Source organism: Dromaius novaehollandiae, chromosome 1 (genome assembly GCF_036370855.1).
Source record: "Dromaius novaehollandiae isolate bDroNov1 chromosome 1, bDroNov1.hap1, whole genome shotgun sequence".
Taxonomy (NCBI): Eukaryota; Metazoa; Chordata; class Aves; order Casuariiformes; family Dromaiidae; genus Dromaius; species Dromaius novaehollandiae.
The window spans coordinates 47,928,089-47,956,020 of NC_088098.1; the positions used below are offsets into that span (position 1 = coordinate 47,928,089).

At 35.6% G+C, this 27,932-nt stretch overlaps 1 protein-coding gene across 1 annotated transcript in view; it reads left to right on the forward strand.

Annotated features, from left to right (window-relative positions):
• The window catches only part of CFAP54 (cilia and flagella associated protein 54), a 118,907-nt gene that overhangs the window by 47,714 nt on the left and 43,261 nt on the right, over positions 1-27,932 (forward strand). The window contains exons 28-46 of the mRNA XM_026123229.2: positions 2,589-2,732; positions 4,095-4,191; positions 7,285-7,374; positions 8,451-8,577; positions 9,839-9,950; positions 10,904-11,052; positions 12,757-12,987; positions 13,328-13,470; positions 14,573-14,754; positions 15,442-15,669; positions 15,879-16,102; positions 16,199-16,334; positions 18,271-18,400; positions 19,401-19,553; positions 20,228-20,422; positions 21,312-21,399; positions 21,840-22,046; positions 23,408-23,474; positions 25,913-26,095. Of these exons, the coding sequence (XP_025979014.2) occupies positions 2,589-2,732; positions 4,095-4,191; positions 7,285-7,374; positions 8,451-8,577; positions 9,839-9,950; positions 10,904-11,052; positions 12,757-12,987; positions 13,328-13,470; positions 14,573-14,754; positions 15,442-15,669; positions 15,879-16,102; positions 16,199-16,334; positions 18,271-18,400; positions 19,401-19,553; positions 20,228-20,422; positions 21,312-21,399; positions 21,840-22,046; positions 23,408-23,474; positions 25,913-26,095 (2,886 nt within the window). The remainder of the gene's footprint in view (positions 1-2,588; positions 2,733-4,094; positions 4,192-7,284; positions 7,375-8,450; positions 8,578-9,838; positions 9,951-10,903; positions 11,053-12,756; positions 12,988-13,327; positions 13,471-14,572; positions 14,755-15,441; positions 15,670-15,878; positions 16,103-16,198; positions 16,335-18,270; positions 18,401-19,400; positions 19,554-20,227; positions 20,423-21,311; positions 21,400-21,839; positions 22,047-23,407; positions 23,475-25,912; positions 26,096-27,932) is intronic.

Consider the following 27,932-nt stretch of genomic DNA (forward strand, 5'->3'; position numbering starts at 1 on the left):
GAAAAGGCAGATTCCCTCTGGCTTTGAGCACACCTCAGCCAAGAGTTCTTTCTGAAGTTGAGCTGTTGCTGCTTCTTGGAGGGATTCACCTGGGTTGGCTCTTCCCTTACCTCAGGCTTTATAAGAGCTGGATCTCTGTACTCAGCTCACAAGACCATATCATCATCAAAAGCTTTAAGTGCACTGCAAGACCCAGTTTGTGTTCTTCTAAAATGTATAAAGATCAGTTTGTTAGCCCTAGTGTTGTCAGTTTCTTGGTATTAATGAAATTTTTCATAGCTGTGAGGCTGTGTGTGCAACGAGGGCTGGCTGCTCCCTGAGGGCTGGGGAGCCACGGGAGATCCCACAGTCAGCAGGGCAGGAGCCTCCCCAGCCAGGGCTCGTCCATTACCCCCAGCAAGGAGTGGGGAAGGCTTGGGGATGGTATCCAGGTTCAACCAAGAGTGCATAGCACCAGGCAAGTTTGTGGTGATGAGTCAGGTCCAAGGGCAAGCCGGAAAATCAGTCTGCAGGTCAGGATCAGGTCTGGTGAAGGTAATGAGGGTCAGATACAGTCCAGTGATGGCTGGGCAGGTCTGTCATGATGAGATAGGTCCAAGGTCAGGCCAGGAAGTCAGCCCACATGTCAGGGTCCAAATCAATAGGATTCATTGCCAGGCAAGGGCATGGCTGTGGCAGAGCTGAAGACCAGGACTCTGATGGCGTTGCTGGGGTAGGGACTGACAGTCCTGGGCTGATTTGAAATGGGACTCCTGTGCCATGAGCAGGTGTAGGGAGAGGCACCAGGTGAGGCTGGTCGGGGCCAGCAAGGTGTGTTAGTGCAGTCAGGGCTCTAACAGGCTGTCTTCTCTGGCTCTTGCAGTACAAATCGTGGTGGTTGCCAGCTTCAGCGCTGTTGTCTCAGTTCCACAGTTTTGATTGTGAATGTCTGTGGCACTAGGAAATCTAACTTTCCACTGTACTTGAATCACTACTGTTGTTCATCTCAGGACACCTGACTTGTCAGCATTTCTGGAGCTTACCATGTTTTATCCGATTCATACAGCCTTTCTGTCCCAAGTCCAAGGCCAGCAGATGCACCAGATGAGGGACACACCATTGCACAAGTAATTCCAGATTCGCTAACAGAGAGAAACAGTAATTCTATGGAAATGGTGTGCTTGATGTCCCATGATGATTTTTGAGGGGGTAATCCATGAGGCATTCACAACCCATGGCTGATGATTGAGGAAGCACTTGCTTGAGGAAATGCTTTTTGAAAGAGATGTCTGAATCATCTTGTATCTGTTTCCAAAATAAGTTTCATGCTTTCATGCAGTAACATTCCTTATCTAGTGCTATTTGCAATTGAACTAATGAATGAACTTCTCATTTTCTGTTCAAGAGTGAGCATGACATGCCCAGTCTCATTGATTCTCTTTTGTTTTCTTTAATTGTGAATGTGTCAAAAAATATCAAATAGATAAAGCTCAGGTGACTCCCAGTCACTTGAATTCTCTAGAATTTAGTTAATGTATTTGGAAAAAGGTATTCCTTCAAAGTCCTGAACATCCTGATTTATTAAAAAGAATATTCCTTTACGGATAAGTATCTGTGTACAGATAAGTATCTCAGTGAAGATACTTTTGTTAAGTTCATTTCATTAAAATCTGTTTTCAACATGTACAGTATTTCTTATATTCTTAAGTAGCTCCTTTCTTTAAGACAGTTGGACTACAGGTATGTTTCTTAGATGTTTACTTGTGACTGTTTCTTTACATCACTTGTCAGTTCCAAGGCGGGCTTTTTTCCGAGTAAGGTCGATAAATTTTCCTCCAAAGCACCTTAATACTGTGCCTTTTTGCTGTTGGAATCACCAGTTAAATGACTGTCTGCTTGCATGGCTGATTTAATTCTCCTTAGACATAGCATTTCAAAAGAATAGCATACATCTGATGAATTGCAAATGCTTATGAATCCATGGCGTATAGCATTCTATAAAGTCAAATTCAGGCCACATAGTGTATTTATCCTAAAGTAATCTATACACTTATTTTCTATCCCAAAGACAGATAATCACAAAGATTTCCCGAAGTGAAGTTACCTTGAATACTTTAGAAGTATTTTGGCCTTTAGTGTTCTATCTAAAGAAGATAAAGCCATCTAAAAACATCCCCCACACAGTTCATTTGTAAATGTCATGATTCGCTCTCCTTGCCCTAATACTGTAGAGATTTTCATATGTGCACTTAATACCAGTGAGGTAAATAAAGATCATTTGGTTACCCTTTGTATTCCTTGATACCAGTGCTCCATGAGGACAGGGAGAATGTCGATTACAGCGATACTTCTAGTTAAATCTTTCTATTTTCTGATAGTTAGAGTCTATGCTTAAGCAGCAGTAGAACATTTCTATAGCACCTATGCAATTCCAATTATTTTACAGGCCTATAGTTCAGGGGGTTATTTTATTAATCGAAACTTAATTGTTGAGTAGTTAACTTCTATCTGTAATATTAATGCATTTTGACCCATTATAGATAGCAGACAATAATTAAACATTATGTGTTATGCAAAATGAAAATATGTAACAGGTAATTCTTTAATAGGTACTACGTTCATGGAAAGAATATGATCTAGCAGTAATTGTTGTCAACTACGGCAAAAAATTGTTGGGTTCCCCACAGACAACTTCATTCTGCCAGTCAGGAGCTACAAAAACTGAAGAAATACCCGCTAACACAGAAGTTGAAGTAATTGCTCTGATTTTCACTTTTTCTTTTCTCTAAATACAGCATTGTATTAATTTAAAGACCATATTTATTAACTTTTTGTTCTAAAAGAGATTTTATAGAATAAGAGTTCCCAGTGTATAGCTGAGAGGCCTCTGTTTAATTGTAACCATCTTTTTAGGATCAGCTGCAGATTGGAGTGGGTACAGGTTCTCATCTCGTTGAACTGGTTAGCAATATTTCATGTCAGAGCCATGAGGAACCTGCAGATATCGATACCAGCATCCCTAACTGATCTTCACATATAGTCTGCAGGAATGCTCTATTGGACAGAAAAATAATTAAGGAATTGTACGAGAATCTCAGAAGTATCCTAATTAATGTAGAAACTTAGCCTCTGCATTGTGCAGCAGCTGCTTGAAACTGATTCATCATAGGAGAGTAACTTGGGAATTGTGTAGACTTTGAAAATACTTTCTTCATGGAGCAAGAACTTTCAGTCCTCAAAGAGCTTAATGCTTAAGTTGCAAAGGGATGCAGCAGGTTGTGAGGGTTTCCTACGACCTAGAATCAGATTAAGGGTATTTTGCAAATGTTGTTTCTCCAGACTTTTCTGTCTGTTTTTTCTTTAAATAATTTTAGAAGAGATTTTACTGCAGAGGAGTTTGTTTGAAAAAGCAGTAAGAAAGCAGAATAAATACGAGAGGAAGAAGGGAAGTAGTGTGAGCATGAAGCTGAGATAGATTGAAGAGAGGGGCAAAAGATCCATTAGCTGACAGGGAAGGATTTCTGGAGGAACATTTGTAGGATACTGATAGCAGCCAGGAGAAGTGATTTTCTCCGTTTTATGTAGCTGAGTTTGTGATGGCTCCTCCCAAGTTTGTACAAAGAAGGAAAAGGAATGCAAGGTCATAGGAATAATATTATACCTTGTGCTGAGTAGGGCCGACTGAAAATTATATTTTCATTAAAATGAAAAAATAGAAACTCTTTCAGCTTCCATTTTGATTGCTATAGGAAGTAAAATCTACAGAAGATTTATTTTTATGAAAAGCAACATATTTTGTCAAAAAAGAAAAAAGTTCAAATATGTTGTTGCAGTACCAGTGGAAATTTCCTAAAAATTTCTTTGGTGGCTGAGCAACCCCAGTGACTCCCTTGGAGATTAGTCAAGAGTGAATTATGGCCAATTTTTTGAAGCCATATTTAAAAATCTATGAACATCAGTTTTACCTTATTTGAAAAACAGAAATAAGACAATATTGATTAAATCACCACATGTAGAATTAGAAGACTTGGAATCTAACCTGAGTCCCACTATTGACCTCCTGTTTTCAGTTGGATAAAAGCTAAGTTCTCATAACTAAGTATCTGATATTCCAGAACAATTCTACAAAGATATCCCAGGTAGCTGCAATGGAAAAAGCAACAGAAAATCTAAGTGCTCTTGAATCAAATCTACTCAAACTGATGAAACCAGGTGGGTGCAGTATTAAACCACTTCTTAACTTTTCCCATACAGTTTTCTGTGGTTTATCTGTAAAAATTATTTGCCTAACAAATATTTTTATTTCATATATCTTACATGATAAATCCACCAAAATCACAATTTCATCTTATTTATCTGTGATAGTAATGTGTATAATGACTTTTATTCATCTTTTTCATCATTTCCACAAAAACACTCATTCCTTCATAGAAATAAATGGTCACTTTTGTTTTTTTTCTGCTATCATATGTGTTCTCCCAATCTGTGTAAATTGGGTTCCACGTTATTTAGGCTTGCTTTATCTTCCTAAATCAGAAAATGCAGTGGCAAAAATCATTGTCCGTCCATAGCCTGTGTTATTTCATGGTCCTACCACTGCTAGTAGTAATGGCCATTGCAGGAAATTTTAGTGGAGAAAAGGGTGCCTGAAGAAAGCTAACAGAAATTTTCCTCTTTTTAAAAGAATTACCTTTATTACCTTGTAACTCAGCAATGAATATATTGTCTTTAAAATATTTTAGAATCTGGATTAAGCACAAGAATTTTCAGGCTAGTTGTTCTGTCAAAGTTAAACGAAGTGAAAAATAGAACTTGTGAAGAGATGTGCTTAAAACTTAAACTACAGACCCCCTACTGATTTTTTCCTATCAGTTACCTGGCTTCTTGTACTCCTTGGTGCCTATATAGAATTACAGAATAATTTAGTTTGAAGAGCATTTCTGGATGTTACCTAGTCTGCCCCCTTCCTTGAAGCAGGTCCAGTTAGATCAGGTTGTTCAGGGACTTGTCCAGTCACGTTTTGAATAGCTCTAAAGAAAGAGATTTCTCAACATTTGTGGGCAACCTGTTCCAATATTTGACCACTCTTATGATGAAAAAGTTTTTCTTTATATCTGTTTAGAATTTCCTGGTTTCTAGCTTGTGTCCATTGCTTCTTGTGCTGTCACTGTGCACCTCTGAGGAGGGCCTGGCTCCAACTTCTCTATCCCCCCATTACATAGTTGTGGACTGCGATAAGATCTCCCCTTAACCTTTTCTTCTTAAGACTGAATAAATCCAGTTCTTTAAGCCTCTGCTTGCATGTCAGGTGCTCCAGCTCCTAATCATTCTGGTGGCCCTCTGCTGGACTTATTCCAATATGTTAGTGTTTTCTACTAAGGAGTCCAAAGCTGAGCATGGTACTCTAGATATGGTCTCAGAAGTGCTGAACAGAGGGGAATAATCATTTCCTTTGCCCTGCTGGCTATACTGTTTCAGTAAAGCCCAGTATGCAATTGGTCTTTGCTGCAGGGACACGCTGCTGACTCAAGTTCAACTTGTTGTCCACTGTGTATGTATATGCATTTGTGCATGTATAGATGTATATGTCTTAGAAATGAAAGTATTTCTGTAACATAGGAAAAAAAGTATGAAACAAATTCCATTCATCTGTGCACTGATCCTTCCATTTTTTCTGCTGACATGGATGCCTGCATTCATGCAGAACAAGTTACAGGACTAATGAATTCTGTGAGTTAATTGAAAATTATATTGATTATTTAATAGAATGAGGTCCCATTTATACTTAATAGAAAATTAATTAATTGGTTAATCAGTTAGAGAAGAACACATTTTCAGCAATTCAAAAATACTTTATTGCTGAAGTCTTGCTCTGCTGCTGAAATAGGATATTTGTCAGTAAGTTTCATGAGTACTTCTGCAAAATTAATAAACGGATACATACATAAAAATAACTTTGTGGCAGAAAAAATAAAGGCAAAGGCCATTTCATAATTTCTGGAGAGGAAAAGGGTTAGTTGCTCAGATTGAAGAACTTAATACAAATTGATAGAGGGGTCTTCTGCTGAGACCATGCATAGCAAATAACAAAGCTTACAACTGTCATTACAAATACATACAAGGGGGTTATGACAATGTGTGGACTTGTAGGGCAAGCTGTTAAAAATATATTGGGCAAAGACTTATCATAGGAAATCCTTACAAGTGAATCAACACTTCTCACCATTCCATTGTTTGTAGTCTAAGAGAAAAATGAAAAAGAGAGCTGAACATGCCTATTTGGAGAGTGAGAGAAACAAAATGCTTTCATACACACTGCACCTTAAATTCTGCAATTTCAAAATTAATTTTTTTTTGGCAGATGCTATTCTTTGTTACAATGCTTATTTGACGCTAATCTCATCGAACTTGTTAAATAGGAGTGAATAATCATATTGGGTATAGCGTGTCTTAAAAACATCTGCTTGTGCAGCTGGTTGCCCTGTTTCACTAAACACTATTTGCACTCAACAGACCTCAACTGACTATTGGCACTGGAGGGTGCAGCTGTACAGCCACTATCACATTTGGTTGTTCCAGAGTCCATTTTTAATCTGACATTTTTCAGAGACTAGTCGCATTCATCTTTTCCAACCACACAACTTGACTCAGCACAAGATTTGTTGGTCATGTTTCTCTATTAAGGCAAAACAGCAAATAGTGTATCACATTGTTCTGGTGTTCATGAGTTGGTAACACAGTGGTATTTAACTGTCAGAAGTTTAAATCCAATTTATTGTTCACCTATATATGTATCTATGTTCTTCACCTAAAAAAATATATATAATATATGATATATTTATGTAAATATTTAGGTGAACAGTATGTATGCATGTTTAGCTACTTATGCTCTCCATATACTGAGCATGTATGTAAGCACCAGTCACTAGTAGCATCATGAGTTCAGTTGCCGTTTATCTTTAAATACCTTTTTTGGACATTTCCCTACTGCACATCCTCCTCCACAGATGATCTGTGTCAACCTTTATTAGACTTCTGATGGACTCCAAATGTCTTGCTCATTAGTCTAGTGGCTGGGAGTTTATTGGTCACATCCTTAAGCTCTTCATTACTTAAGCTGTAGAGCTTCTAAAGATAGAAGAAAGAGCAAGCTTTTCAATTTTTGTCTGGATGACAATGAGAGATTTAATAGCAAACTGGGTCTAAAGATGGATTTTTCTAGTCTTTAGTTATGATTCCAAGTAGAGTTCCTGTTGTGTGCTATCACTACTTGTCATAATGGATTTGATTTGGTTATTGGTGTAGCACCTGGATCAGAGCTTACAGGACAGGAAGATCCTTTGTTCCTCTACCCTGTAATTTCATGTTGGACAGCAAAGAATGCTTATCGAGAAGGTAGGATAATTGGGATTTATTTTAAAGGTTTCTTTACTTTAGCAAGTTGCCAATAAAGATTTTTAATGTACTTTTTTTTTTTATTGTTTACAATAAGCTCTTGGAAACTTTTTCTTCATTTTGATTTCATGTATAAAAAATCAAATGAACCATAGCTTTAGAAATCTTTAATATAGTCATGTTTAGAAGTGTATGCAATGCTTGAAACAAATTATTTTAGATGTCAATATTAAATATGTAAAATGTTAATATATTAAATTAAATGACATTCATTTTCTAATGGACTTGAAAATGAGCCCATTTTGTTGAAAATTATGCCATGTTTTCAGTGGTCCTGTTTCTGTGGCCTGTCTTTTTTAAACTGAGATATTCCATTTCCACATTAAATTATGTTACTGAGAGAGAAATTCATGAAAGAATCTTGAGTTTCAAAAACACTCGTGTGTGACTCGCGTGAAGACCAAAGAAATGTAATATAATTTCATTAAAAAAGTGCACCAGCATTTCTGTAATTTGAAAGGCAAGTCATCAGTGAAAAGGCAATATGTTACAGGGAACTGGAATTGCTGTTATAAAAGACCAAAAGGACTGGAAACAAAAAAACACTTGTGTTTTTGAAACACATTGTGAGAGCTGTGTGATGCCTGTACACTAATGTGGGTGTCACGGAAAAGAGCAGTCGAAGTGAATGCAGTTACTTTGTTTATCCTTACTTTTTTGTTTTTTCAGGTTTTTCAGGCATGTGTACATGTAGGGATATTCTACTGAAGTTGAATTTTGTTGTAACATGCTTTCCCATTATGTATTTTATGATACAAAAATAGTTCTAAAACTGGTTTCTCAGGCCGTAGAATGTTTGCCATCCTAGGAGTATAGAGTGAAATTATGATTCTAGAAACCTGGTTACAAGCAGAAATATTTGGCAATTGCTGTTGTATTTCATGACCTCTATCTGATTTTGATATCTGTATGCTTTTTCTTCATCAGCATGCAACATAACATAAATAATAGCTGAATTCAGAAAACTGTTACAGTGTAAATACAAAATGCAGTAACTATGTATTACTTTATTGCAGTGATGAAATTCAGAAAGAAATCACGTTTTCTTGAGTACTTTGTTCAAGTTTTGCACAGACTCCTGAATGAGGAGAAGTTTCAAAAAGCTCTGGAGTGGGCAGGCAATGTGCAAGTTTACTTAAAAAGGTAGATGTCTATTATAGTAGTAATGAAAAACTGCTACTTAGGTTCATCAGTGTCTCAGTTACAGCAGAAACTGTAGATTGTACTTGGTAGGAGTCCCATCCAGAGCCATTTTCATGGCTCCTAGTCTGCAGAAGTCCTATGAACACAGAGGATTATATAGCTACAGAAACTATCTCGTTGTGACGTTATTACACGTGGATACTTCTTCCTTGACTCTGTCTGTTCCAGAACTCCTGTCTGCCATCAACATTTCTGTCACCCAGGCTTGTCCTTTTCACAGACACCACCTAGTTGGCCATTAGGCATATTATTATGAGGCAGTGGGATAGTCAGACTTCCCATGTTTTACTAAGATGGAATTTAGAGGAGTGCGTTGGGTTAAATCAAAAGTAAGCTCATCAGGGACTACTGCAGTGTCTAAAAAAAGATATTCTACTTGTTTACAAAGAACATTTTATCATGAATAATCAAAAACTGTGTATACTGGTGTTTCCATTTTAGGATGTTAATAGCGTAATATTTAGTGCTGATACTTAATGTATTATGTAACTATATGTAGTTGTTTTGTAACTATGCATTCATCCCTGGAAATACATAAAGAGCCAGCATTTTACTAGAAAAGTTTTGAATCTTTGTTAAAATATGATGTATTAAAATTGTTACGGAAGAGTTGTATATGGCTGTGTTGGTGCCAGTGGTCAAATATAGGAGAAATATAAAAAAGCATTTCCAAGAAGGACTAGTGAATTCATACTGAAAACACAAATGGAAGCTGACTGTAGACATTTACCTAAAAGAAGACCAGAGAAATGTAATATAATTTCATTAAAAAGTGCACCAGCATTTCTGTAATTTGAAAGGCGAGTAATCAGTTAAAAGGAGATGATATGTTATAGGGAACTGGAATTGCTGTTATAAAAGACCAAAGTGATTGGAAACAAAAAAAATTTCTCAGCAGTCTTCCACAGTAGAACTTGGGTAATGTAGCAAACTGTTTAGTTTTACTAGAAGTTTGGAAAGCAAGATTGTTGTTATCTATGCATTAAGATTTGAATAAGGAATCTTGAGAGTGAGCTCTCCCTTCGAGGGAGAAGAATGAAAAAGAAGATGCTTAATTTACAGTCCCCAGTGAACTAAAAATTGCATGTACTCTATCTGTTCCCAAATATAACCCTTTAACTATTAGTTTAAGGATTTTAACATTATTATTATTATTACTACTATGATGATGATGAGTTTAACATTATTGTTCGTTTGTCAGGAGGAACGACCACCTTCTCTGTACTGAAGGAACTTTAAGACCAGAAACAAGTTTTCTCACTGTGCATGAAAGCCCAAAGAGGTACACTACAGCAGTTCTGGAGTTTCGCAAAGTGAGTTGTACTATGTCTTTGTCATGTATGTCTTTACTGGGCACAATAGTAATTTTTTAAAAGTTATCTCCTAGAAACTACAGATGGAGACATAGATAATCACTGAAATTTGGGATACAAGCTCTTAGCCCTCAGCTCACATCTCCACTGCCAAAACCAGAGAGAAAAGTTGGCGTTGGATGTATTTTAAAGGCCAACAGTTGTGGCATGTTTTTAGATGAGTTAGAGTAATGAATTTCAAAATTAATGAAGCCTTACCTTTCATCAACTCACTTTAGAAAAACCCATAGATTAGTATGAAATGCCTCTGGGCATTCACATTAGGAAAAAGAGATCAGTTTAGACCTTTATACATCAATATGTTATACTTACACATTTTCATGAGTTGCTGTTCATGATTAATTCCCTATGTACATATCCTAATTGCAGAATAAGGGCTTTTTGTTTAGAATTCTTTGTAAATTTTTATTAAAATTTTGTATTTATTTACATTTTTATTCCAAGGTAAGAATAATCTTATTGGATTTGTGTTCTTTTGGATGAAGAGTTTTCTCCCTCAGAACCCTCTAGTAATGCTAGAATGCTGCTAGCTTTGAGACAGACTAGGGAAAGAGTTTTCTGTCTCTGATTTTCTATTGCAAAGTTTTAGCATTTAAAATAATAGGAAAAGAACAATCATAATTTTTGAAATGGAAAGCACTGATACATGAAAGAAATATTTTGGGGCCTGGCTGGCTTCTTAGTGTTGGGCATTTCACATATCTCTTCCGGAAAAAATGTAAAGAAATATTACATGTTTATTTTGCTATCATATTTTGACACACAGTTCTGAAATTTATTTTCTGTTCTGTTCCTGTGTAAAACAAATTGCTGCATACCTTAAGTAATTTATAATGTAGGTTAAATAAGTGTTTGAAGTGTATTTAAGATTTTCATGGAAGATTTTTTTAAAGAGTTTGGAGATCTCCCCTTCAAAGAAACTAGAGTCATCAGCTTTGAAGATACCAAGAAAAGAAGCCTTTAGCCCTGTTAGAAAAGGACAGGCTCTTAGACAGTATTTCATGAAACATCCAAGCATAATGAAATCTCCAGAAACACGAAGGTAAATGAGCATACATCATGAAGATCACTCACAGAACCAAATATTTTGACTGAAACTTAGTTTACAATTGAGTGTATATGTATTTTTTCTAAACTTGTATCAAAGAAGTGACTTTATTTGGGCTTAGGTATATCAAGAGATACACAGTTCATCTACTTTTCTGTTTTATTTTGGTATAAAATAGGCTTCCAGTCCAGAGAACAAAATCTATCTCATGGCTATTCAGAGAATATCTGTAGAAGATCTTGAGGTCTTTGTATAAGTAATCCAAGACCATGTATTTCAGTTGTGTTATCTTGAGTACGTTAATTTGCCATGGTGGAAAAGCTATGTAAAGCTGCCTACTGTCTAGTGCACTTCAAACTGTTATGGAACTTTGGCTGCTAGATATCTAAGAAAGATTTTTTAAAATTCGTATCAGATCAGGTTATTTTCAGAACAATTTTTATAATCTTTTTGCTAGTCTTTTTGCCTCATCTGCTCTGTAGCTTTCAGAAAACTTTCTTCATACAAACCAATGAAACTTCATTCACTATTTCTTTTGGCTGATAGTTAAGCATATTCTGCAAAGTCAGCAACAACAAGGCCTTCCAAGCTAAGAGAAATATTTGTAATATTCATTACCTAGTGCTTTGATCATTTATACTTCCAGTATTTAGCAAATAGAAAACGAGAAATATTATCTGACTATATGCAATCACATAACTGATTCTGGGAGTGCTTTAAACGAAAAACCTCAAAAAAGCCTTCTATACATGATCTTTCAAATATTGACCTAACCTGTCCATTTTTCCTCTTCTAGAAGAAAAGAAAAACTTCCTTAACATGATTTTCATGGCTTTTAATGGAAGAGGGGGTATTTTATCTATCCTGAGCTTTTTGCTACTCCAGCTACTCCTTCACCTCATTATTATTGATCCAATATTAGTAATATTATCATATGGTTGTTACCTAACAGTATTGCTTTATAATATAATTAATACTATCTATCGTATACTGTTCTACCCACATGTTGAAGTCTGGAAACTGGCAGAAAAATAATTTAGAAATATAAATGGCAAAGTTTCTAGTTTATCAAAAAGAAAATCGAAAGGTGATTTGATTGCAGTATTATATGTATCTTCATAGAGAGAAAATACAAGGCAATGAAGAACTTGATCTAGCAGAGAAACACATAACAAAATCTATGGCTGAAAATTCAAGCCAAACATCCTCATTTGAAATGAAATGTTTTCGTCACACTGATGATAATTTGCTACCAAAATAAAACAATAAAAGGAGTGATTGAAATTTACAGCATAATGGTAGATCGTCTGTCTTCTGAAATGTGTAAAACACACTGTACTTGCTATAATGATCTGTTTGGATGATTCAGGTACAAGTAACTCCAAACATAGAGCTAAACCTTTCATATTTACTAAGAAAAATATCTTACGGAAGTCAGTAAAATGTAAGATAGGATTTAGTGTGTGTTAAGTGCACCTAAAGAGGGAAAGCACAACTGCCTTTATTGAAGGCAGTTGCAGTAAATATCCTCCACACTGCAATAAATATCATACTGCTAGAAATCTGCAATATGCTTCTGAGTTAGTACCAGTCTGCGGATACATAATGAGATTCTTCTGTGAATCTTTATCATTATTTTATTTTCTAGAGCTTTGAGAAACAGTTTCATTTTTTGCCACTGCATATATTTTGGTTTAGGCAACACAAAGAGGAGTTACAAAAGGTAGCTCGTCACACCTTAGTGCTACTCCTGAAACCACTTGTGAGTAGTTACTTAAACCGAAGGAAGTTTCATCAAGTATGTATTGAGGAGATGCCCTGGAGGTCTCAGATGAATATATATCTGGCAATTGCACACTACAACTTGTTTAAGAAGAAGTTGGAAGAGCAATATGATATTGGAATTTGTGGTTCACAGCATCACAACAGGTATATCTTATTGTATTATCAACAATTGTTATTAATACTGTTTACCATTCATGATAACAGATTTAAATCAGAATATGATCAGTGAGTTTGTCATATGACCAGTTCAGTTTCTACATGGAAAGGAATTTACTATATAACACATTTTGTCTTCCATCATATGGCAGGTGACATGCACTTTTTTTGGCTGCTCAATCTAGTATTCCTTTTCTTAAAACTGGGAACACTGTCTTTTGAAAGTAACTCACTTTTGGCAAACTGAATTTTGTGTGTATATATCAAAATTCTTTTTAATATTATACCTGTTTTTTCATGCTTTCTTCTTTTTTCTTCCATTCTGCAGTTACAATATTCTGGATCCTGAAATATTCTCATTAAATAATTCTGGCGTTGTAGTGGTGAGAGAAGTCATGGAGGATAACATAAGAGCATCAAGTCCTCTTCTCCTTAAGAAGTCACATTCAGGAATGATCAAAAAAAAGACCTGTAAGAACTTTTAATGGGTACACAACTGGCATCTGATTTAACTTAGCTTTTTCTTTATTACCTCATGTAATATTACTAGAAATTACAGCTAGTCATATTAATATGACAGTATTCCAGAATATTCTAAGTTCAAGTATTATTTTATCAATTTCTGTGATTTTTAATTGTTCTGTAATTTCCTTTAGATTTCCTAACTGGTGAATAATTTCCTGATCTGTCTTAAATTGTAGAACAAAGTTTATTATTATCTTTCGATTTTTCAGTAGAATAATTTGTTTCCTTCTGCCCTGTTTGCTCCCCAGACATTCTATGCAGGACTTCCTTAGGTAGGGGTCAGCCCGCCTCTTTGCCTTTTCGAGGAGGTGTGACAAAACTAGCTGGTGAACTCACTGGTTCTCTTTGTAGCAGCGTACTTGTAGTTGTACCCTTTGGTTGTTCATGATGTTTACAAGTCACCAGCAACTGAAACTCACTGAAAACTAATGAAGATCCTGTTTATTACTTCCTACCTGTCGTAGCCGTTTTGAATGAAAGAGTTTTTACAAAGTGTGTAGCTTGCCATGGAGTTCAAATGCTGTTTAGCTTGAAATTAGATTCTGCTGTGAAACCTATCTTTAGCTCAGATATTACTTTATCCTTCCATCATGAACCCTCTTGCCTCCCCACTGGGAATATTTCTTACTGAAAAAAAGTAATGAAGCAATTCTACAAATACCAGACAATCTCCCCTTCTTCCCAGTTTCTTAAGAAACCTTGCCCTCAGAAAGGTTCTTGGGAGCTTACCAAATGGTGATTTCTTACTAAAACTTGGTAACTTCTAGAAGGGTTGCGTTTTGGCTTAGAGGCTGGAAACTATTTGGTGCACATTACTATTTTACTTAAACTGTTTTTTTTTTAATCCCTGCTTCTCCTGCTGCTTAAGTATAAGCATCTTTTATTTTAAATATCATAACCTTATAAAATATGATAACCTTAACTCTGGCATTTCCTAACATTTGAGTATTTAGCTGCCAATGGAAAATCTTAGCTGACCGATAATACTTTCTTTTTTATGTTTCTGAGAACTGTGACTCATTTTCAACCAGTGAACTTTTTTCTTCAGATACAGTTAAATCTTCTGAGCACAGCTCTAAATCAAGTGGGACAGATACTCCTCGAACTCAAACGACAAATGATTCAGAAATATCCATCTTGTTTTCCCCCAAAGAGCATGACCGGTTTCTGTCAAAAACTGATTTTTCAGAGCATTTTACAAAAATCTTTCTGCATTTAAGAAGAGCAGTGGTAAAATACATTTTATTATTAAATACTTTATTTATTACTAGACAGTGAATTACAATACTTACTACTTTCTAAATTTTTTTAAAACAATCTTCAGATTTAAAGAAAATTCTATGAGAAAAAGCAATGATTTTTCATTCTCTGCAAAATGTTCAAGTACAGTGTATCAAATATATTAGACATATCAGCTAACATAATGTATATTTCAATCAAATGTTTAGTTATTTATTTAAATCTTTTATTTTTCATTTTGTCTTTCCTTCCAATGTTCGTTAAATCTTTCCCAAAACACATCCAGACTTGCTTCTGTCTTTACAGGTCTTTGATAGATGCCGTGGTACAGAAAGATCAGTGATTGAAAGGAAATATAGTCTGATAATTCTTCCCATAAACCCTCCTAAAACCAAGTTAAAATGTGTTTATAGGTGGTGTGAATTAATTTTTATTAATTATTCTCATACCAGAAGCAACAATTAAATTTAGTAATAAATTGGGGCTTCTAAGAAAATTTTCCAATTCAGATTTTATGATGTTTTCTATAAATTCAAATACTGAGTAATTCTGCTATTAAGGAGGATCAGTACATTATAATTTTGAAAGATTACTTTTACCTCAGCTTTATATTAAAACAATGATGCTTTTCATTTCTGTTTTTTCAAAGTATAGTTATATTTTGAATGTTATACATAGGTTCTTGCTCATCGTGGTGGCCACTGGACATTGCTTCAAAATGCTTGCCGAGAACTTTGGAACTATGCTCAAGAAGCACAATCAATTGCTAAACATTCACATTCCCATCCAGGTGCATTTCCCATTACCAGAGGTTTTGTTAGGGACACCATCTGGTTGCCATTTTATTTGGCATCAGACATGATCATTGATATGATAACTGAACTACAATCAAGTAATTCTCTTAAGGTAAAAATGCATTTTTATTAAGATAGCATACTCATGATCACATCCTCAGCAGAGATAATTTTCTCACTCTTGCATTTCATTTCGATATCCCCAAACTGTCTTTTGTAACTTATTTTTAGAGAAGTACAGTATTTTCTAATCTTTATAATTTGATTTCTCCTGAAAACAAGTTTGACTATAACAGGTAGCACTATGTTTCTTCATTGTAGATTGTGGATCCTGAGGAAGATTTCTGCATTCCTAGTTGTTTAGGAGGTATTACTGATGAGAATGGTGGTTCTAATCTCCATCCACAGTCTCCTTTGGACGACGTGAATGTGGTTGACTTGAAGTGGATATGTAATCTGATCCTTAAAACAATAGAACTGTTATATCAAATGAAGAAGTGGGAAGCACTTGTACACATAGCTGTACAATTTAACATATTTACGCAGTAAGTTACATCAACTCTAACAAAAAACAGAAAGTAACATTTTATAGTTAAATATATTGTTATTTTGATTTATTACTATATTTTGCTTTTTTCCAGTGAGAGATATACAGAACAAGTGAGTCCACTGTTGGTGTATGCTCAGAGGCAGCTGCTGGAAAGGATACAGCAATTCAATGGCCTACATAGCCCTAAATCTCATTTCATAAAATATCTGACTGATAATGCAGATAAGGTGAACTACAGATTTATTTTTTGAGTACTTGCTCTTACTGTGATCTAAATCCAGAAAACTACTTTCACTGATTAGATTAATATGGTTTTCCATAATGTTCACAAACAGTAACTTATAATAAGGAATTAATGAACAAAATTGGTTGAAGTGTATGAAAAGGCTTATATGACACGATTCCAGCAACAGCAGAAGTCTGGACTTTATGACCCAGAGACGATTTCTTCCATCCTTGCATTATGTACTGATTTCATATTATGAGCCTAAGTCTAATTTTATGTTAATTCTTGATGCTGCTGTTTTAACCTGAAAACATTTATTTGGATATTGGGCAGTCCTTCTGATTGATTAAACTTAAATGCAAAGATTGCTTTATTTCTGTGTTGGAACATTGCTCCAAAAGGTCAAAATTAAGCAGATTAAGCTAACCTGAATACTGACAATATTAATAAAAAGCTTGAAAGACTTGATTACCACCAAAGAAAAGCTGAGAGGCTTAGCAAGTTCCCTTTGTTCAAAGCCATGGTTCTGTGCATTTAGCCAACTGATTTTGCCAGTGGCAAAATTTTCATAGAATCAGCTGTTAAAAATTAGGATTTTTTAGGATAAAGTTTTATTTCTAAGCAGTTTTGCTAAAATCAAGTGTATACTATATATTTTTACTTTTATTTTATTAAGTAATATACACCCAGGATTTTAAGGAGATAGGAAAAATGCACTTTATATTTCAAGTGGGTATAGTTCTGAACTTGATTGGGATTCAGGAACCTCCACCTTTCACAGAAACAACCAACTGCTGTACAGTGCCTGTGGGAACTCGGAAGATACTCTGGGCTTGCAGGAGTGTACAGCTGATTTGCTGTATCTTTTGTCACTGTGAGACTGTTTCCTGCTGAGTTCTTTCTGCCCTGCCATTCAGAACATAGTCCTTTGCCTGAAATAAGGTAGGGTGACAAACTGCCACATACCACAATGATCTGAGCAATATGGAGAAGTAATCATAGTTTGGAAAGTCATCTTAATTTATGGAATAAATTATGTATGTGTATATATATATATTTTCCATATAAATATGGAATAAAAAGACTAATATTAGTTAATAGTAATAAGGATTGTTCAAAAAAGACAGCAAAAGGATTGGAAATTGGGAGGATGTGGCTACATTTCACATTGCAGTGCCACCCAGAGGCATTAGAACTAGCTCTGCATAGAATATGTTGCCTCTGAAACGATGTAGCTACATTAGCATGGCTAACTACGATGCTAACATAGCCCTCTTGAGAGGCTGGATATATTTGTCTGGAAGTTTGCTACTCTGACAGGGTTGACTGATTCCTTTATTTGCTTGGAGTTATTTTGGATGTTACTATACAGCACTACCTTGTGCTTTATAGGCAGTGTACTCTTTAGGCATGCTTATACCTACAGGTTCTTTGCAAGCATACATTTGTCCAGATACTCAGCATAGGTGAATGCTATAGCTTCACTGAGATTGATGGATCAATTCTGAATTGTATCAGCAGGGGATTTAGATTGTGAAAATAATATATTTTTATGTTGTAACTCAGCATACTGTTACTACTGTACTCATTTATTCTGACAAAACAAAATCCTTTATTTTCTGAGACACAGGAAGGTGGAGTATTTGTTGCACATCAATGAGTGGCTCATGATTCTGGCAGATAACAAATGAGATACAAATTTAATTCATTAATAATCTTGAACTTGTATTTTCCAACTTTGATCTGAAAAGGAAGACATATTATTTCACATCCAAACATTTATATTATAGAGTTGGCTGCTCATTATGGGTCATTGGCGTCTTTGAAAATTAGATCTCTCTTAGTTTGGCATGACTGTGTCTTTAGATATTTAAGCACCAAATATTTTGATTTTTCTGAATATTGTTCAATGATCATGAATCAATCTTCCTTTTTAGATGAGCTGCAGAAACTACATAGGGAATCAGCTGCCTGTTGCCCGTTCACCTAGTGAACTGATCTTTCCTGGATGTTTTTCCTCTCCTGAGATGAAAAATGATTATACAGGCCAGAGCACATTTCAATATAGTGAGTTCTTTTTCTTCAAAAAGCTTTCTTTTGCTTCATACTGGGTATTTTATTTTTTGCTTTCCTTCCTGTCGTAAGTCTTCTACAGTTGCTATAATCTATTTCTTTTCATAAGTTCAGTTCTCTTTTCAATTTATTGTTCTGAAGAGGCTTTGATATTTTGGATGGATAGAAATGTTCTGAAGACCTTTCTGAATAGATTCAAACTGGATCTGAGAGTAGAGAAAAGCAGTTGTCAACCAACTGCATCATGACCTACAGCATGATGTATGCACTTGGTGGCTTTCTGTGGGCATTGTTGAATACCCACAAAAATATCCAGAAATTATTGCAAAGCTGCACTGTCATTTATAGAGTCAAGAAAAAAAAAACAAGAGAAGTAGAAAGTGGCAGAATACTTCTTTTACCCACAGATGTTTTTCTTTCCAGTTGGGATTCAAGCATTTTAGTCATTAATGAAAGTTTGTAAAACATAGTTCCTTATATCACAAAGATGTCAAAGCATTACACACAAAGCTTTGTGTGGAATTCGACTGAGGAAAGTCATTAAACAGCAGATGATACTATATGTGAGAGTAGATACATTATGTGTTCAGAAGAAAGAGCCAGCTCACAGCTTTGGTACGTAGAAACTCCAGGAACTGTGGTAACTGGGATCAGCAGTTGTAGTAAAAGATTTGTTCCCAGACTCCAGACACCAGAACGAGAGCAGAGAGTTGAGCTGGTGCATGCCCAGGGCAGATGGAATTCAGAGGCTCTAGGTTCACCTGACAACTAGAAGGGAACACTGGAAAAGATATAAATGCTCAGAAGTGCTGTTCTTCATTGTGTAATAGTTTTGCTTTAATATATAATCTTACAGGAAACAAAGGTGGTAAAAGAATCATATCAATATATTTTAGTTTTGAGGCTCAGGAATTGTTCAAATGTGTTTTACAGGATGTTTTAAGAAGTATATTTGTATAATGAAATTTTTTTCTGCATATTTAATTCCTTTTAGATTGCAGTCAAGCAAAAGCCCTAGTTCATGTCCCTCTTGATGTGAATGACACACTGAAATGTTTTAGAGAAACTCTAGGAAAATCTAAATATCACAGCAGAGCACTGAGACACAGCAGAAAGCTACTTTCATTATTTCTTGCACACACGCAAGGTGAGTTTATTCATTGAGGTGTTTCTCACTTAACAATAAAGTGTATACACAGTTAAAATAGGAAACAGTGAAAAGAACAGTTTTTTTAATCAAGTTTTAGTTGTTATTGAGAATTAGAAGAAAGCATAGAAAATATTTGAATTCTAATTGAGCTAAAATGTAACCCAGTACTGCTAATATCAGATTGTTTATATCTAGTGTTTCTTTCTATTTTCCTAATATAAAGTAATATATGAAGCTCTGTAAGCACAGTCTGTAAGCCTGGTTTCCTATGATCTGTGTCTCATGGTTGGATGATTTTTTTTCCATACAAATGTATGACTTGTAAGTAATTTTTTCCATGTTGGGTATTCTGGTGCCTAATAACTTGTCATCTCTCTCTGCAGCCAAACCTCAGTCACAGGACTGACTGGCAGCTCTTGCTAAGTTTATTTTCTCTAACTGGGCACATATTTTTATTTGGCTGAGCTGACCAATGAGTTCTGACCAATGAGTCCAATTAAAAGGAGACACAGACAGAACCATAACATAGAAAACCAGATTAAAGTAGAGCACATACAAATCATATATTTACATTTTATTTTTTTGAATAATACAGTGGGGGAATATTTGTGGTGCAGGAAACCAAACAATGTTGTTCTAAATTGAGCATATAAATTGCTTTTCTGATCTAGAAAATGTTGGAAGAACAATCAGTCAGATCTCTTCAAACAGAAGGCTGGAATTTAGTGTGGGAGCTGAGCTGACATTTCTGCCAACACCATGTGACCTTTCTCAAGAAAAATTTAATTTCTCCAGTATGATTGAGAGTAAACCAATACCACAGTCACAGCTTTCAGTCGTTATTTCTTCCTATGAAAAAACAATTGGTAAAATATTTATAAATTTCTGTTTCCAGCTAAGATCTAACATAATTCTGCCTGTGTTCACATCTGTTCACTCTAGTCTTATTTTCCTCTGTCACACAGTTTTAACTCTCTAATTGGTGGTCTCCAGAAATACATAACCTTTTTCTGTTAATTAAAAAAAAAGTCTGCATTAAGTCCTAAACAAGCCACAGTTTGTTCATGTCCTCTGCAGTTGCCTCCTCTTATGAAAAAGCATTTCTTCAATGGAGTTATAGTAATTAATCCCAAATTAAAAATCTGCTCTCATGTTTAACAGAGTCATTTTAATTCCATGATAGGTCCCCCTCCCAGGAAACAGAGCTTTCAGATTCTGTGCATTTGAATATGACACCTAGTTGCTTTGTTTCCATCTTGCATTCTACTATGGCTTTTCTCATATATTTATAGTTCAGTGCTGCTACCTTTTTTGCTCTGTGACTTAGCAGACCAAGAAGAGTAAGTCAACAGATGTTTTAAGCAGTTTTATTTGAAGTAAGGGATCCAGAAATGAGCCAGAGACAATAACTGTGCTGTATGTAGGCAGTGTTCTTTAGCAGGGTCCTGGTCAATGGCATGCTTCCCAGTTTTTCTCTTAATGAGGAAGAAATTTTAGAAGTTTGAGAAAACAAAAATGCAACAGTTTAAGTAAACAGATCCATGAATACATTCTGCTCTTGTTATTTTTAGAATTAGGGAAATGAGATAGGAACTTGCACATTCAAAGGTAAAATATGCATCTTTCGAATCTTTCAAAAAATCTTTCAAAATCATTACATGTGAATGCACATCAACTTCTCATGCAGAATTTGATTAAGATTCAGCAATTGCTTTAATAATATGACAGTATTTTTTCTAATTGGTTAAAAAATAGGAATCCTTGAAATAAACAACCAAAGAGACCTCAAGGTTCAGGCTCTACATGAACTTGGAAATCTTCACTTCTATGCTGGAAACAAACGGTACATAGTTACTAGATTGAAAAAAAAGAGCATGGTTTAATTTTTTTTATCTGGTATTCATATAGACTTAAACTCTCTTGTAAGTTCATGTGCTGTCTTCAGATCCATATAACTTCTATCATCTGTCTCAGTATTAGCTATATTTTGAGAAGCATTTGCTAGAAATGGTTAACTTTTCTCTGCTAGCTCATTGTAACTTTAAGCGTCTCTATGCGGTTTTAGGAAGTAGTATTTATCATTTGACAATTCAGTCTTAATACAAGTTGCCATGATTGTATTGACCAGAAATGGAATCTTTTTATGTTGTAGAAACTATATTTCAGTTTTTGACCTAATCAGAATTAGTTGTAACTCAGGCAACAGAGGTAAAATAAAGCCAGTCTTATCTTCCACTTTGGAAAATGTCAGCAATATGATAGGTATGTTTTTATGTGTTACAGAGCTGCTTTTAAATATTGGTGTCAAGCCCTTGATGAAACACTCAACATTGCTGATGCTCTTAACAACTGGCAGGAATTAGGTATTTCAAAAAATGCTACAGACTGCCTTGCAGTTGGAAGATCTACTGATATGAGTCAGAAATTTCTTTCTCAGGCTGGAATTTGGGGATGTTTACATGCAGCAGTTTTAGCAGCTAAGATAGCCCAGTAAGTATTTATACATATGTGTGTGCGCGCGCACGCATAATATACGTATATTTATGTATTTATTTTATATTTTAGAAGAACTGCCTGTCCAGGACATTAGACTTCTTGAACTTAATTAAAAAAAACTAAAGAATTATTAAAGAAAAAGACTCATTGAAAAGACTCTTCCTTTCAGGAGGAAAGCTGCTCTTTTGGAGAATATTGTTTGTTCTCTTTTCTTGAGTGCTCATCTTTGATCCTAATTGCAGCCATTGAGAGATCCTTGAAGTAAAACAAAATTATCAAAAATTGTAAGAACAGGCATTTTATGGTTATATTGATTTTCCATTGAAATATCACATCTTCCAAATCATTGTGCCTATTAAATATTAATGTATCTTGAGGGCACATTTCCTATGTAAAGTACTCATTTTCTGATGAGTTACAGCTAAATGAAATTTGAATTACTCTGTGAAAGACTACCATCAATAAATATTACAGTCCAGTACTGCTTGCCAGCTGGTGAAACACTATGGATGTGATTCTGAGCTGTTACTGTTTGCAGTACATAAAATGTACAAAATGTAAAATTTAGGAATATCCAAGCCAGCTCTAAATGACATAAGTAGTACCCCTGAAAGGGCAGAGTTTCATCTGAGCAAACTATCTTAGCTGAGAAGAACCTGCTTTTACAGGTGCTTGCAGCCCATGTTTGCTGTGCTGCGTGCTGTGCCTTTACTTCTGATATGTCCGTTCTAATACCTGGTAGGGATCTGGAGGGAGCTATCCTCTCAGCTTCTCCCTCAGGCAGATCTTATCTACTCAGATCTGATCTGGACCTGTAGACTCCTTTCCCTTGTGTTGCTCTTTCTGGAGGAACTAAGTCTCTTACAGTAAAATGCAGATTAAAGGACATTTCTAATATTGTAGCTCAGAGGAGTTGCCCATTACCATGATGGTTTGAAGCTCTGGTGAGGTACTAAGTGGGATTCATTTCATCTAGCTAGACACCCAGCTATGTGAAAGTCCACATCTCTAGTTAGCTTAGGTTTCCTTTACGGAAAGAAATAGGCACTTTTAGGGTATGACTTGCGTGACCTGTTTAATCTTTCCAGTTTTGGATGAGATGAATTTTGCTCTTCAATTGCCTGTTTCTCTCCCTTAACTATAAAAGGAATCTAGACAACTCTCTTTGTCTAGATGTACTTTCGGTCAAATGATCCTTTCCTTCCAAAGGCTTAGCAGCTTTCCATAGAACAGGCAACTAATTTCAAATATGGAAAACATCTAGTTATTATCATTATTAAGCTAGATAGAATGAGAGTTTAAATAATTTAAATTGATGGACACATTTACATTTCTTACTGTTTGTTGTACTTTAGGTATATCATAACATCAAAGGTGAGATTAAGAACTAAATGCTGCTATTTTTCTGCTGTACTCTTTAAGGTAAGAATACAATCTCAGAATTCATGAAGTTGACAGAATGCTTTTAAGATTTAAATCTCAGTAGCCCTCTGTTAAAATATTTCTTTTTATTTTGATTATAAAGACAGACTGCGGATCAGAGGGAGCTGACAATTTATGCACATTAGATTGTATTTATTCTCTATTTTTTAACATTATTCCTGTATTATAGCCTGAAAATAGCACTTCAATAGGAGGCTAGTTTTCTTTCAAAGAAATAATGAAATACTAAAAAGTGAAGATGGCAAAAAATTTGGCAGTCAAATATATATTTCTTCTCTTGAAGTATTCTCTCAGGAAGAGCTGGACAGCATCAACAATAGCAGGGTGCTCTCTGTCATTAATCTGAACAGAGTCTTTACAGATTGTCATCCGTTTTCAACCAGGAGAACAGAAAAGATATTTCTGAATCTTTTCTAGTGCTGAAAAATCCGCAAGAAGAAAACTCCTTAAGAAGTTTCTTCTGAAAATAGAGGACAGTCAAAACAATTCAGACTTTCCTTTACAAAGAAAATAAGGTCATTAAAATTAAGTTTGCAAACTTTCAGGAACAAACTGTGAAAAAAAAAAAAGGGTCTCAGTTTGCTTTTAAAAAGAAGCCTTAAGCCATCACTAACAAAAGTGATACTGCCAAAAGAACTGCAGTTACTCTGTCAGTCAGACTCCACCGGGATCGGTGCTAGCTTGTCCCAGCGCAGCATCTGGAAGTTGGTTGGCTTCTTCTGAAGCAAACCAACCCCCCTTCCTAGTGCCGGTGGCAGCCAGGCTCGCAGTGGTGTGAGCTGAGCTGAGCTTGGCGCATTTACATTCTTCTTAATTTCAGCAAGGAGAGAACAAGTTGGAGAAACAGAGGTAACCGCAAATTTTGACTAGCTGCGAGCACGGTAATTGCTGGCACTACAAAGTTGAACAATTTCGATTCCTCCTTGTGACAGAAATAGCAGTAACCATTTGTTACTCTTGTATAATGGGAGAAATAATTGCGACAGACTGAAGTGGGTCTGATATTAATTGGGATAGGAGCAGCTTGCTGGGTGAGAGTCTTGAAAAATATCATCAATTACTGTCACGGCACCTTGCCAAGTTCAGGCCCATAATTTGTTCCTCTATTTGGAAAGCCCTTTTATAACCTAATTTAAATTCCTCCTCTGGTATAGGCTTTAGGCTGGATAATATCTCAGATCTGAGTATGTAAATGGATATTCTCCAGCATATCGTTCCTAATTATGACAAGATAAACACATTTAGGAAGGAATATCTAACATCAGAAACAGTGTTAATGTTCCTCCCATTGTAAGTTATTCCCTTTAAACTCATTTAAGTTACATCAATTTTAGTAGGGAACATACTATCCATGTATGGTCTACCTTTCCTTTTGCTGTTAACTGTTCAATGGCTTGGTCTGGGGAGCAGAGAGGCTGACAGGCAGGCAGGGTGATGCACAGGGCTCTGTCCTCAGTGTTTCCTTTCATTCTTTCCTCACTGAACAGAACATATGTAGTCAGGGTTCTGGCCTTGTCTGACAGCCATTTCTCTCTTGATTAAAAATTAGTCTCAGAGGTTACTTAAATATTTTTGTGAAGGTATAGAGAAAGCAGCAGGCAGAATGGAGGCCTTTCTTGCAATAGTGTTTTTTATCTGAAGAGATGAAATGTTATTTCTGATGTTAGTAACAGAAATCTCAGTGACCTTAGGGCATTAAGGAAATGGCTAGCCTTTTACTGGCTGTAAAGCTTCAGGGTGTTTCCCAGAAGCAACATCTGAGGTAGTGACTGAGCAAGTACCTAAGGCTGAGTAAAATCAAACTAGCTTTCTTAGCTTGTAAAAAAAAAATTTTTTTTTTCTTCTGATGGAAGACATTTTCTATGAGACATCCTCAGACTGGTAAAAGGAGGTGTTTGAATACTTCCCCAAAATTATCTCAAGAGATTTTTCCTCTTTGTTTTCCTTGACCCTGAAGGTCTTTGAACAGACTGTTAAGTTCTTTCTTGTCCCAAGAATTCCCTATTAATTTACTAGGCTTTTCTCAGTGCTTCCAGAGATTTATTTGGGGTGCTTTGTCTTGAAATTGGAGAGAAGGTCCTTTTGCAAGATTTTGTATTACCTTCAGAGTACCTACTAAGGAATCTTTCATGATTATTTTTCTTCACCTGGATCAGTTTTTCTCTTTTGACCATGCCATGAAATACTTGCCTTAGACTACTTATAGCCTGTTTTCTGTTTACATCAAGTTCACACATAAAGCAGTAATTTTTTTTTTAAAGATTTTTCATGTTTTTGTCTGGAAATAACTAGGTACTTGGACATTGACTGCATTTCATTTATGAAGTCATTTATGAGTCTCAGAGGTTGGGTTTTTTTTAGTGTTTCACTAATGCATATAATTCTTTTTATAAACAGTTCATTATTATCACTTTCAGGCCCTGTTGAGAGCTTCTCTTCCACATCCCATGTCTGACTGTGACTATGCACAATATGAAATAAATATGCTTATTCCTGGCATTGACTTGTTCTCTGATCGCTACAGAGCTGATATCTCCACTGTAATTGCAAGTCTGAATTTCCTTATGTTTGAACTACATTGTGCAAAACAAAGTTTAATAGTAAGTATAATTTTTAAAAACTGAAAATGAATTATAAGACATCAAGTCTTACTTTTTATGTTGAATATACTTATGAAACCATATAAGCTCTGGTAAAATGTTTAGGTTTTGCAGCACTGAGGGAGAGAAAAAGTAGAGCTTGATACCTAAAATTTTTAAAATGTATAGGGTACTTACTTATTTGGGAAGATGACAATGCATGGTTCACTTGGCTTTCCGAGGCATTTTGGAGGAAATTGCCTACTATATACAGTTTCAAATACACTGTACTCAGAATTACTTTAAATGTACTATGTCCAGAGTGCTTTCAATAATTGTACTTTCACATTCAGTAAATACAAGCCCCCCTCACACACACCTCTCCTTCTCATATTCTCTTCTTCCTCTGTATGTACTCTTTTTACAGCTTCCATCTTATGTTGACCATGTAACCATTTCTTCCACTTAATGACACACCACTTCCAGTTTAATCCAACTTCCTCAAAAGGTGCAGTGCTGTCCATTGGAATACATAGATACTACCTCACTAGTACTGAAAAGGAGCAATTCTATGTATCATCTTGTTTGGGCCTGTATGCTCCAACAGATTTTCTTACACCATGTCTGGTGGCTGTTGGATAGCCCCATGAGTTGAATCAACTCCCTGCTTGACAGAAAACTCGTCAGCAGAAAAACTGGGTAGTTTTCTTGCTTCCTTAATGAGTTGAATCTGCTTATGGAGGATCCTGCAAGTGGCACAGTCAGGGCAAGAAAGGGGACAGGATCATGTGGCTGGCAGCAGGGTAATGAGAAAAAGGTTGGGGAATGGAGATGGAGGGGCAGTTAGTAAAGAAGAGGCAAGACTTTACTCCTTTTTTCTTTGTCAGCAAGCCATTCGCTGGTTCAGTTTCTTCTGGAACTTCAGGCAGGCTGTCTGTCTTACCTACTCATGTGACTTCTTTCCATCCTGCTCTGCTGGAGTTCACTTTGTTTCTGAGCTTTGTCTAATTGCCCTCACTATGGGAGGTCAAGGAGTGGACAGTTAACTGGAGGTTGAGACACTTAATTTGACTACCAGCTTCACGTATCATGCATATTTTTTAATGCTTTTTGCACTTCTGCCAGCAGAATATATGGATCCAGGTCGTAGATCTTGGTCAATGCAATTACAGTTTCAGTAGGATGAGAGCTCCATTTCCACTGATGTTCAGTGTGTAGGAATGTTTTGGATGGTGGGCACTAAGCTGATTTGATGCTTAAAGTCAAATCCAAATACATCAAGAGTCAAGTTTTATTAAAAATAAGACTTCAAAGACTGCTTTTTTCTGGAAGCACTTCAAATTTCAGTTGGAAACGATCAATACAATTAACACATTCCCCTCAAGCATTTGTAATTCAAATTCTGACGTATTAAGCTACTTTATGAAAAACTAAAAGTACGTTTGACAAAAAGTAACAACGATGTTTCTTTTTTCAAGCTGAGGGACATTTTAAAATGAAGCAAAATGTAGAAGCTGAACAGTAAATACATTTTAGAAATTCTTCCGGTTTCAATAAATCTGTTCATCTGTTCATCTGTTAGGAAAGAATCTGCTTTTTCTAAAGTCCTGTGATCAAATGTAATAGTAAATAAAGTGTATGGTATACTTTACTAAAACTCAGTTCTTGAATGTTTTTTGTTAGTTACCCCTACAAAAACACTCACATTGAAATTAATGCAGCTAAACTTGCTGGTAAACCTCATCAGCATCCAGTTCATTTTACAACTGGTATCATTTCTGTTAGACAATTGCTAAACTTGTTTTTATTGAGTTTATTTTATAAAGTTCATGCAAGTCTATTATTCTTTATTATTATT